At 39.7% G+C, this 12,691-nt stretch overlaps 2 protein-coding genes across 3 annotated transcripts in view; one reads left to right on the top strand and one right to left on the bottom strand.

Moving 5' to 3' along the window:
• The window catches only part of Ak5 (adenylate kinase 5), a 273,107-nt gene that overhangs the window by 150,312 nt on the left and 110,104 nt on the right, over nucleotides 1-12,691 (top strand). Inside the window, exon 8 of the mRNA XM_027935266.2 lies at nucleotides 2,790-2,866. Coding sequence (XP_027791067.2) covers nucleotides 2,790-2,866 — 77 coding nt within the window. The remainder of the gene's footprint in view (nucleotides 1-2,789; nucleotides 2,867-12,691) is intronic.
• The window catches only part of Zzz3 (zinc finger ZZ-type containing 3), a 256,464-nt gene that overhangs the window by 21,973 nt on the left and 221,800 nt on the right, over nucleotides 1-12,691 (bottom strand). The window lies entirely within an intron of this gene.

Below are 12,691 nucleotides of genomic sequence, written 5' to 3' on the forward strand. Positions count from 1 at the left end.
CATACCAAGCAACAAATGCTAAAAGAAAAAAAGAAAGCTTTTCAATCATTATCTGAGCTGCTGATGATATCCTTTGTCTATTGCCTCCTGATGTATTAATGCTGCTGTTGCCAGGAGCAACAATGTGTCGAGAAATTTTATCCCTTAATGATATATTGAAATTTCTGTTAAAAGCACTTGATTAGGAAAGCCAATCTCTTCTTCCTATTATAAGCAGGAGTTTTTCTTAAACAAAAAAAAATCTTTTCATTCTGCTATTGTCAAAGATAATTTCCTAATAAACTTGCTTCAGTATCAAATATTCATATGTGGTATCTGTTAACTAGGTTTTTGAAGAGCCCTTCAGGTTGTACTTTTTGAAAACAATTGAAAGAACTGTTTCCAGTTAAACAAAATAAGTAGGACACAGGCACTAAGAGAAGCTATACATTTAATAAGATTCTGTGCTCAAATTGTGTTTCTCATGCCACATGAATCATTCTAAATAAAGCTGATTTGAAGGTAGTGTTTGAATCCACCTACCTATCACCATGTCACTAGACAGTGGTAGATAACAGCCACATTGAGGAAGTAATGACAGCTAAACAAAATTCATATTACCTTTAATGATGCTACCAATAGCAGCAATGGAACATTGATGGTCATGGTTTTGAACAAGACTCCTTAATTCCACTTGTGACCCTGCCATTTTCACAGTCATCCCAAGATCGAGCTCACTGAGAATTATCACTGATCCTCATTTTCTCAGAATGCAGAATAGACAGTATACCCCTCCAGGTCCTCTCCTGTAGAGACTGAAAGGTAATATTTATAAAGCTATTTGGAGGCAGTGGTGGAGTATGTTCGAAGGAATTAGAGCTAAGGGCCATGCCTTTGATCTCACATACTTTCTGTATTGACCTTCACCAAGTTATTTAACTTCTCTGCATCTCGTTTTCTTCTCTTCTAAAATGACAGAGTGGGATTCTGCAAAATTTTGGTTCTAAAATATCTATGACATATAATGAAAAAAAAAATTGCAATTTACTTCTAACATCTTTACTGCCTTTAACACATAAATGTAAGCTGACTTTCAGACTGGGCTTTGAGACAGTCAAGTATTTTGTCCCCAAGATACACTTACAAAATTCTTTATTTGAAAAATACCAAAGCACAATGATAGAAAAATTACATATAATCCCACTCATTTTAAAAAGGTACACATAAAAATTAAAGTTTCCCACTTCATGCTCTAGTCTTACCCTCTTGGTATCAAGGGGCAAAGACTTCCCAGTGCCATTCTACCAACTGCCTCATTAGCAACAGAATTGGCCAAGGCTGCTCCAGTGATGTGACTGGCAACTAGCATCAGTAGAGTTGTTCTGAACACACCTGTGCCACTACACATGTCAACTCTGCATCAGTTGACTTCTCCAGAATGGCTTGATGGTTCAAGGATCTCCATATGGGAAAACTTTATCTTGTTTTTAAAATTTTTTGAAGACAGAAACAGTGGTGTTGCTGCTTAGCACTTGGTCATGGTAATAGATGGGGGTAGGGGGGCGCTAAAGATAAGAGAGCAAAGAGAAAAGCAGAATGAGGACACACCTTGGCTCTCAATTTTTTTTTTTTTTTTGGTACCTGGGATTGAACTCAGGGACACTCAACCACCAAGCCACATCCCAAGCCCTATTTTGTATTTTATTTAAAGACAGGGTCTCGCTGAGTTGCTTAGCACCTCGCAGTTGCTGAGGCTGGCTTTGAACTCATGATTCTCCTGTCTCAGTCCCGAAAGCCACTGGGATCACAGGCATGCACCACCGCACCAGGAAGTCTTGGCTCCTGTTTTGGGAGAGTACAGAGGCAACATCTCTGGGACAGGTCCATGTCTGAGAAGTGTGCGAGATGCTTGATATTTTGTGAAAAGCTATTTTCACTAAATATTACTCATACAATAGTCTAACCAGGAATTATTCAGCAAGGCCACATTTATAATAAAATATGAATTTGTTCGTTATTTTACAGGATACATAATATTTTAGATTATGGTAATATAAATCTTTTAGATTTTGTATCTATTTTCCTTCCTGGTAAGGTGATGTATATTTTGAGATGATGTATATTTTGAATTATTAAATGAGAACTATGAATAAATTGTGCTTCAGAAGCCCCTTTGTGAAAATCAGTGGTTTAAGTTTGGGAAGAAATAGATAAGTGATTTAATGTAACCTATAATACCCAGGAGAGCAATATTTCTATTAAAAAATTAAGTTAATCTCATTTTTCTCACCTTCAGAGACTGAGGTGACCCCAAAGGCTTGAGGGAAAACATCTCAGGTTTTTCTGGAGTGGGCAGATTCAGCCCATCTTATTTCTGGAAAACTCTTGCTCTTCTCCCACTCCATATGTGGTGTTCCTTCTGCCTTAGTTACTCTAGCACATCTTGAAGCTATTTCTCCTGGACAAATCACATTTTGCCCTGAGTGTTCATGTTCACAGATCAGCTCCTTATGAAGAATCCCAACTCCACCACTTCCTCTACTAGTCACACTTGACTCACTCTTCTTGATTTCTGAATCTTGCTGTTGACAAATCATTCTCCACAGTACTGTCATATTCTTAGGGGTGGACACAGTGCCCTGAGTATCTGCATCTTCAATCTCCAGCTCAAATGCAGTTCCTGGCAGATGGGAAGCATCTAGAAATGTTTGTGAATTTAATAGAATCCTAGAACAATATGGAAACCCAAGAGGGGATTTCTTTCTTTAGAAACAGCCTCCAACAGCTAATTTTTCCTTTTCTAAATTTAGGTTCAAGTGACTTTGATCCTTCAATGATGTTGGACACTGGAGAGATCATTGATACAGGATCTGATTATGAAGATCAGGTAATATAAATCTAAAACTATTTCTCTATTTAAATGTTTCTAATATTAGCCTTTGTGATTTTTTTGTGAAAAATAGAATTATAAGACTTCATTTTGTGAAATCCTTGTGGGTAACTTATAACATATTTCATGATAAATCATAGTAGCCTACAGCTTTCTTTCACCATTTGGCTCTTTGACCCTCCCTTATCTATAGACCCAAAGTAGCAGTTAATTAAGGAAAGATTTGTGGTTGGAAGTTATTTGAGACAGAAGTAAGTTTCTCTTGCCCAAGAATTTGCCCGCTTCTATCCTTCCCACTAATAGATAGGTAATATGTATGAGAATCAGCTATGGGCTCAGGGCTCTGCCAGTCTATTTCTAACCTTTCAATTGGAATAATGACTGAGGAAAACATGGCTAAAAAATAAATATATGTTCTCTTTGAATAAGACTGAAGAACTTTATCTGGGTCATTTTCCCTCTCTGCAGAAGAACTCTCTTTCTTGCTGTATTTTAATGACCCAAAATAGTTGGCAAATGATCCAACTTCTAATTAGCTATTTTTGAAAAAGGATAATGTCTGAAACTCCCCCCAACATCCATCAGTGCTCCTTACCAGTGGCTGAAAACTAAGTGAATATGTTCTAATGAGGGTTTTTTGTTCCCATTTTAAACTGATACGCATCGCAAATAGAGCAAAGAGATCTGACCAGTGTCCATACATAATAATCAACTGTACATTTTGTATTTTCATGAACATCAAGCTTCTTCCTTATATCACGAAACAAGGAGAAAATATTGCCAAGTGTATAATATCTACCAAATATTTATGGTAGTTTTTAATATTTATCAAGTACTCACTACATGCACAACATTATGCTGAGTTCCTTATATTATTTCATTAATTCTTCACGGTATCTCTAAAGAGTAGGAATTTTTATTTCTACTTCACAGAAAAGAAAACTTAAACAAGAAGAATAATTAGGTCAAGGTTAAACAAGTGGTTTCACAGTGGGAATGTGAACTTGAGGCACATTCCCCAACACCCACACTCTAGTGCCTCCGTCCTAGCCTCCAAAGAGGTTGTTCAATGATACATTTTTGGAGCCTTTTCAGTCTCTGACTCGTAAGGCCTCAGCAGAAGCAAATGCCAAACAACCACTCATCATGTGAACCTAAAATTATAGACTGCACAAAGAATTGACATATAACAAGACAGGCAGCAACAAATGGGAGGCTTCACACCCCCAGGAGCTAGAAATAACAGAAAAAAAATCTGAAGGAAATCTTAATAGAGGAATATTTAGAACATTCAAAGAAATAAAGGGAAGGTTCAAAACCATGAAACAAGTCCATGAAAGAATGGAAAGGAACAGACAGGAAAAGGGAAGAAATAGACCACACAACTAACAAGTTACAGAGTCAGAAATCAAACTTGGATCTGCCTGCCACCAAAAATCTATTTTCTTCTACCACTCCAGGAAAGCCATGATGAGAGTCACTGGTAATCTATTGCTAATTCTGTTCAGCACTTTTTAGTTATCTTTCTTGACATTTACTGCATTTGACACTGTAATCCAGGAGTCACCAAACTGTTTCTTTGAAGAACCAGCTTTTCAATATTTCAGACTTTGCTCACCATATAGTCTCTGTTGTACCTACTCAAATCCCATCATTGTTGCACAAAGCAGCCATAAAAATATGTAAACTAACTAGCATGACTGTGTCCCCACAAAAATTTATGGGTACTGAAATCTGAACTCCACGTAATTTTCACATGATTTGTGTGTGTGTGTGTGTGTGTGTATGAAGCAGAATGCATTACAATTCTTATTACATATATACAGCACAATTTTTCATATCTCTGGTTGTATACATAGTATATTCACACCAACTTGTGTCTTCATACCTGTACTTTGGATAATATTGATCATCACATTCCACTATCATTAATTACCCCATGCCCCCTCCCTTTCCCTCCAACCCCTCTGCCCTATCTAGAGTCCATCTATTCCTCCCATGCTCCCACTCCCCACATGATTTATTTCAACCTTTAAAATGTCACATTTTCAGCTAAGAGGCTGTACACAAGTAGGCAGCAGAACAGATCTGACCTGCAGGCCGTTAATCCATGGGCCTCTGCCATAAGCCATTCCCCTGTCCTTGACATTCTACTCTCCCTTAATTCCTAATATTTCTAGAGTCTTTAATATTCTTCTTAGTGCTTCACATTAATTACCTAATTTCATCCTCAGAACACTCTAGGAAATACATATTTATGCTATTATTCCAGTTTTAATGAGGAAACAGGTGCAGAGAAATTAAGCAGTTAATTCAAATCCACCCAGCTGATAAGAGGTTCAAACCCAGAGATCTGATTCCAGAGCCAGGATCAGGGAAAATAGACTCGGTTGTGCGGGGGTAGAAAATAAAACTGAAAATCTGAGTGCTTTCCTTCCAGAGGTCCTTTTATAAGTGAGTCCAAAGGGATCATGGATGGGGAGAAGAGCTTGAGGGTGATGCACCTGCTCTTAACTGCACATGAGCTCGCCTCATGGTCAGGGGCAGCCCTAGTTGCTGGCTCTACGACCATGCAAGGAGCCTGGAAAATGGAGCTTCCTAATGTGCCCAAGGAGAGAGAGATGGGTTTAGTGAACACCAAGTCAGCCTTCACTGCAAAGCTCTGTTCAGGCTGCAGCACCTCCTTACTAACGCTCTCCCTCTCTCCTACTTCTCTGTTCATTCATTCCTGGCTTCCTTTCTGAACTCTCCATTGGTCCATTATTCAAATGTGGGCGTTCCCCAACATCCTGGTAGTGGCCCCCTTTTTTTTTTTCACTGCACACATTCTCCTTTGAGAAGCTCAGTAACAACCATGGTCCCGGCTTCACATGGAATTCCTTGGTAAGCTCCTGTCATGTCTACCTACTACATAGCACTGGTGAGATTTCCCATGTGCATTTCAAACTTACACGTCCAAAACTGAGCTCACCATCTTCCCCCACAAAATCTGTTCTTCCTTCTGTTTTCTCTATTTCAGTAAATGATACCACCATCCCCCCAGCTGCCCAAGCCAGAAACAAGGGTGTTTTCCTAGCCTCTCTCCTTCCCTGTGTCCATTTGGTCAGTTCCGTACAGGAATTGCTCCAACCCTCTCCAATTCCACTACCCCTTCCTTGGTTCACACCCTCAGCCTTCCTCCCTAGGACCACAGGGACAACCTTCTAACCAGTCTCCCTGCCCCAGTCTTCTCATTCCTAAAATGATCTTGTGAAAGCAGACTCAGTCACGGCATTCCACTACTTAAAACCCTTCTTGGCTCCTTGATTTCAGAATTCAATCAGAACCTCTAAGCATAATACATGAAAATGTACAAAGCAGTATCTGACCCCTACATTCCTCTCCACCCACATCCTTGCAACACCAAAGCATTTGCAGTTCCTTGAAGTGAGGTATGCTTTGCAGTCCCTTCCCTTTTTAGGGAAGCTTCCCCAGCTCCATCACCTCTATCCCAGATAATCCCTATTTGTGCACCATCAGGACCAAGTTTCCCTTCAGAAAGCCCTTCTCTTGCTACATGTTGCGTTCACCTTCTTCAGGGGCCATGGCACCTGAGGTTGTGATATTTTAATGCAGGACATAGACTGGGCTCTGCTCTGTGTATCACACTGCCTGCCACACAGCTGGGTATATGGCATACGCTCAATAAATGTCCACTTTTTTGAAAGCCAAGGAAATGAATTTTAGTTCTTTACTTAACTTGTGATTTGGGGGGTAACTTACTGAGCCTCTTTTGCATCTCTCTTAGAAAGTCATGACAGTTCCCTCACTTTGAAGAACTGCTGTGCAAGGAAGGGAGCACAACTGAGCTTGTGTAGAACAACTGTTCGAAAATATAACTCCCTCCCTGCCTTCCCCCAGATCTGACTCAAACAGAACTTTTCAGGCCCCAGTGGTCTCCTGGAGATAACAAAGGCCCCCACTTCTTCAGCTAAGTGGATACTAATTGTCTGAGCACTTCCACTTTTTGGACCCAGATGCAAGGAGCTTAGAAATTGCCACTTTGTCCTAAGAACAAGTAAAAAGCTGAACATGCTGAAAAATCAACCCTGCTTATATCCTTCAGAGAAGTAAGGTTGTAGTCCAAACATACCTCACTAACCCTAAAGAGATAGAGAGGCACATCACAACTTAGCTCGAGAGACAGAAACCCACCAACAGAAACTTCATGGGAACCAGTGCTAGGGTAGGAAGAAATGAATAATTACAAGTGCTAGAGGCTCAGTGTGGACGAATCCAAGAGCTTAAAAACCCCACAGGGACCCAGTCTTGGAAGCCCCCACACCTTTGTGAGAGTCACCTCCAGGAGCTCCATCAGGTGATCGCAGTGAACATCAGAAAAAAATCCTGTCAATCTTCAGGCAGAAAGAGAAGAAAAAAAATTCTGAAATATGCCTGAGCATTCTATTCTTCTTAACAAATCCTACTGTCAAAAGAAATTATTTTACCAGAGCTCAACCTACCTGGAGAAACAGAAGTCCCCAGAGGGATTTTAAAAACAAGAATCACTGGTGAAGTTCACAGTCCAGGTGCACAGGCTCACCAGAAAACTAAAACTAAGATAGGCCTATAGAATGTTCCTCCCCTCCCCTACTTTACAAATACATTACAAAATACTATTTATTACAGTTCCTTTTACCCAGTATATCATATCCATCTATCAATTGAAAATTATAAGGCATACCAAAAGGCAAAAAACACAGTTTGAATAGACTGACCAAACATCAGAACTAGAGTCATATATGGCTGCAATGTGAGATTCTCGAACCAGGAATTTTTTTAAAAAACTTATAGTTAATATGCTAAAGGCTTTAATGAAAAAGAAAGTAAAGGACAACATGCTGGATAATGTAAGCAGAGAGATGGGAATTATAATAAAGAATCAGAAAGAAGTACTAGAGATTAAAAAAAAAAAAAACACTGGAATAGAAATGAACAATACCACTGATGGGTTCTTTAGTCAGCTGGATACAGCTGAATAAAGAATCTCTGAGCTTGAGGATTTGACAATAGAAACTTCCAAAATTAAAATACAGAGGAAAAAAATGAATAACTGAATATCCAATAACTGTGGAACAGTTACAAAAGGTATAATATATGCATAGTGGAAATACAGGAAGGAAAATAAAGAGAAAGGAACAAAAGCAATTTTCAAAGCCACAACGTCTGTGAAATTCCACCAAGTTAATGCCAGACACTAAACTGCAGATCCACAAAGCCCAGAGAATGTCAAGCCAAGGATAAATGCCAAAAAACCAAACTACACCTAGACCTATCATATTCAAACTGCACAGTATTGAAGAAAAAAAATCTTGAAAGAAACTATCGGGGCAAACACCTTACCTATATGACAGTAAAAAATAACAATTACACCTGACTTCTTCTCAGAAGCCATGCAAACAAAAAGAGAATGGAGTATTTGGTGGGGAAGGGGGGTATGTGCACTATACCAACCCAGAATTCTATACCTCACAAAATCGCCCTTGAAAAATAAAGGAAAAGATAAACTTTCTCAGACAAGCAAGAATTGAGGAATTTGTGGCTAGTAAACCTGTCTTAAAAACAATGTTAAGAGAAATTCTTTAGAGAAAAGGAAACTATAGACATAGCTCAGAAACTGAAATCTTCACGAAGAAAGGAAGAGATCTGTTATAGTTTGATCTTTAATATTCCCTGAATCTCATGTACTAAATAATGCAGGAATATTCAGAGGTAAAAATGATTATAAGAGCTATAACCTCAGAAGCAGATTAATCCATTTGATGGATTAGTAATTTGAATGGACCGCTGGCTGGCAATTGAAAGAAGTTAGGTAAGTAGGTTTAGGCAAGACTGAAAGGTTAGGCATGGCTGGAAGAACTGGGTCACTGGGGCATGCCCTTGGGGAATGACATCCTGTCCCTGGCCTTGCAGGCTCCCTCCCCTACCTCTTTCTCCCTCCTTCCTTCCCTCCCTATCCCCGCCCTGCTTCCTAGCTGCATTGAACTGAGCAGATTTCCTCTACCCATGCCCTTCTTCCATGGTGTTCTGCCTCATCTGGGGCCCAGAGCAATGAAGGTAGCTGATCATGGACTGAACCTCTGAAACTGTGAACACAAGATAAACTTTTCTTCCCCTAAGTGTTCTTGTCAGGTATTTTGGTCACACCAGCAAAAAGTTAACTAACACAACATAAGAGAATGAATAAGTAAAGATTAAATGGAAACTTGTGGGGCTGGGGTTGTGGCTCAGTGGTAGAGCACTCCCCTAGCATGTGTGAGGCACTGGGTTCAATCCTCAGCACCACATAAAAATAAAATAAAGGTATTGTATCCACCTACACCTAAAAATATATTTTTTTCAAAATATTTCATATTTTCAAATATATATATAAAATATATTTTTTCAATATATATATTGAAAAAAATAGAAACTTGCTTTTCTTATTCTTAGTGGATCTAACAGCATTTTGTTTAAAATAATAACAAACTATTTAACTATGTGTGCTTATATAGATATAATCACACCCCTCGTGTCTTCTTCAGAATCCCGCTCTATAAACAGGTATTGCATTTCCTTTCTCAAGGCTCTCACCCTAAAAGTATCTTTCTCTATTTGCAAAATTCTCTACCTCTACTTTGAAGAAAGAAAGAGTTGTCAACAGTGCCAAGTGTCTTTCTCATCGCTTTCCTTTAAAATCAACTCCTCTGATGCTAAGTTTCTCACCTCCCATTTTGCCCTATAAACCAATTTCATTTCCCAGTTCTCCCAATATCTGGGGCTGAAGACACAATGACATTTGTGCTTTCTTAAAACTCTGGATTCCCTTGGCTTATGCCACTTATATAGTGATTATTTCTTTATTTCTTCCCCTAACATGATTTTCTTCCTCTGTCCTTCCCTTAAAATGTTGCATTCACCAAGCTCCATCCTAGGCTCTCTTCTCTCACTTTACAGCCCTTCATCCATGCTCAGGCTTTCAACTTTATTAGTTTCTTATTCATGCAACTAATATTGAGAAAATTTAATGTGCCAGACTCTATATGAGGTGCTGGGATACAATGATGAGCAAAAGAAAGCACAGTTCCTGTAGTCATTTATATCAACAGATATAAATGATAATGGAATAACCAACAAATAGAGTTAAAACTGGCAAGTTCTTGGAAGAAGAAGTGAATGCGGCCATGGGTAGATGTGGCCAGTGAATGAGGAGAGGCTTCTCTAAGACAAGAGATGCTCCAATTGAGATGTGAAAGTAAGAGGCAGCCAGGTATGTGTAAGAAAGTGAGAGAACAGGAAAGAATGGAGGGAAGAGCTGGGGATGTTCAGAAGAGGAAGTAGCAGCGTGGAAGCAGGAAGAAGCACAGCATCTGACCAAAGGCCAGTGTAGCTGTACTGCAGGAGGAGGAAGAAGGTGTGAAATGAGCCTGGACAGGAGGGCTTTGCAGAGCAGCTTGGGTGTATGGGCACCTATGAGCAGTGTTGTGGGTCTTTGCCAGGGGAGGGGCTGGTTTTTTGATTGGATGGAGGGAGCAAAAGAGTGTGCTGACATAATTATACTCGCTTTTTTAAAAAGGTTGTTCTGGGGGCTGGGGTTGTGGCTCAGTTAGTAGAGTGCTGGCCTAGCATGTGTGAGGCACTGGGTTCAATCCTCAGCACCGCATAAAAATAAATAAATAAAATAAAGGTATTATATCCATCTATAACTAAAAAAATAATAATAATAATAATTAAAAAAATATTATTCTGAACCAGGTGTGATCCCAGCTAGTATTTAGGAGGCTGAGGCAGGAGGATCACTTGAGCCAAGAAGTTCAAAGTTCAAGGCCAGCAGGGGCAACATAGTAGACCTTGTCTCAAAAAAAAAAAAAAAAAAAAAGATTGCTCTGGCTGCAATGTTGAGAATAGGTTGGAGGAGGACAAGAATGAATCTAGGAAGTCCATTGGTCCATAGAAGAGATGACAGGTGGCACTGGAGTGTGGAGGAATGGAAAGAAAGTACTTGAGAGACAAAACCCACAGGACTTCATATTATAATGGATATGGGAGCTGAGGGGAGCTGTTCAAGATGACACCTGGCCTTTTAACTTGTGCAGCTGGGTGGATGATGGTGGCATTCACTGAGGAAGAACACTAGGAGAATGCCAGTTCTGCAAGGAAAGAGCTCGAATGTAATTTTAGACACGCTGAGTTCAAAGTGCCTTAACACATTCAAGTTGAGAATTCAAGTAAGCAATTAAATATACAGATCTGGCATTCAAAGGAAAGATACAGGCTAGAAGAACCTTTTGAATACAGACAGGACTTGAAGCTGTAAGTGAGGATGAGAAAGAGAACGAGCAGAATTGAGAAGAGAACCAGTTCTGTAGCTGAGCGCTGAGGAAATTCAAAGGCTTGTTGGAGAAGGAGGGCCTCCGGCAGCAAAAAGGATGCAGAAGAAACTGTTAGAGTGAAGGAGGGAAGTCTGTGGAACTTGGTGTTCCAAAAGCCAAGGAAAACAGTTCTTCATGAAGCCGGGAGCATCAGGATGAGGAAGAGGGAGACTAGGAGATAGCCATTGTGCATAGAAATGTGGAGGAAATTGTTGACCTTACAAAGAGGGCATTTGTTTGTAATGGAAGACAAGCAAGTTTCAAACTCATAGGAAGGATCTCCTCATTAGGGAGAAGGAGAATACCAAAGAGAGAGAAAACCTCATCTGGAGGCTGTGAGGCTAGGGTCTAAAGCACATGAAGAGAGGTTGCTCAGAGACCAGAAGAAATCCTGCTAGGATCATCTTAAATCCTGTTGTTTCTTCCTTGTGATCTTCTCTAATAAGTAAAATAAACATTAATTTCTTGCCACTGAACACCTAAAGCTCTTGAGGTTATACCTTAGCACTTGATTGTATTTAATTTTGTACTTCATTATATACCAACTCATATAATTCCCTGTGGTCTCCTGCATGCATCTACATGACTATGGAGCCAGATAGGCCTGGTTCAAATTGTAGGTTTCAAGTTTCCTAACCCTTTCAAGTCTGAATTTCTTCATCTATTAAGTGGATACAACTTGCAGACTATGGATCAAAATAGATGATCTGTGTAAAAGCTCCTGACACTGTAGAACATCCAGTAAATACTACTTCTTTCTTTTCTTCTCAGGAGGGAACACCCTATCATAGACTTCCTTTGTATCCACTGTATTGTGACAGGGACACAGTAGGAATCCAAATAGACTTAGTGAATAAAATCAAAAGACCACATTCCCTAGCCATAACAGATGATAGCTTTTATTGTGTGGAGTGTGTGTGTGTGTGTGTGTATGTGTGTGTGTGTGTATAACTGAATTTCCATAGTGACATTCTAAATCAAGAAACATTACATTTAACTAAAGCATGTGGTAAGTTGTATTTGTATGGCTGATCTAAAATAGTACCATTCCCTCACGGTTTGTGCTTGTTATCCCAGTGACACAAGAGGTTAACACAGGAGGATTGCAAGTTCAAGGTCAGCCTCAGCAACTTAGCCAGACCCTGTCTCAAAATAAAAATAAGGACCGGGACAGTAGCTCAGTGGTAAAGTGCCCTTGGGTTCAATCCCCAGTAAAGGATGAAATATTACCATTCCCAAGGCAGTATACTCCAGTAATACAGCACGGATAATAATTTAGAGACTTAGTGAATTGTAGCTTACACACTGAGTCTAAGTGGTAAGTCAGGTTTTTGTGGTATGTCCTACAAGGATCAGCTGACATCGAAAAGCTGGAGTGCCCAGGTTGCCTCTCAGCTCTGCAGGAAGCACTTGTACTTGCTGGAGAAAGCTG

The sequence above is a fragment of the Marmota flaviventris genome, chromosome 10, assembly GCF_047511675.1.
Source record: "Marmota flaviventris isolate mMarFla1 chromosome 10, mMarFla1.hap1, whole genome shotgun sequence".
Taxonomy (NCBI): domain Eukaryota; kingdom Metazoa; phylum Chordata; class Mammalia; order Rodentia; family Sciuridae; genus Marmota; species Marmota flaviventris.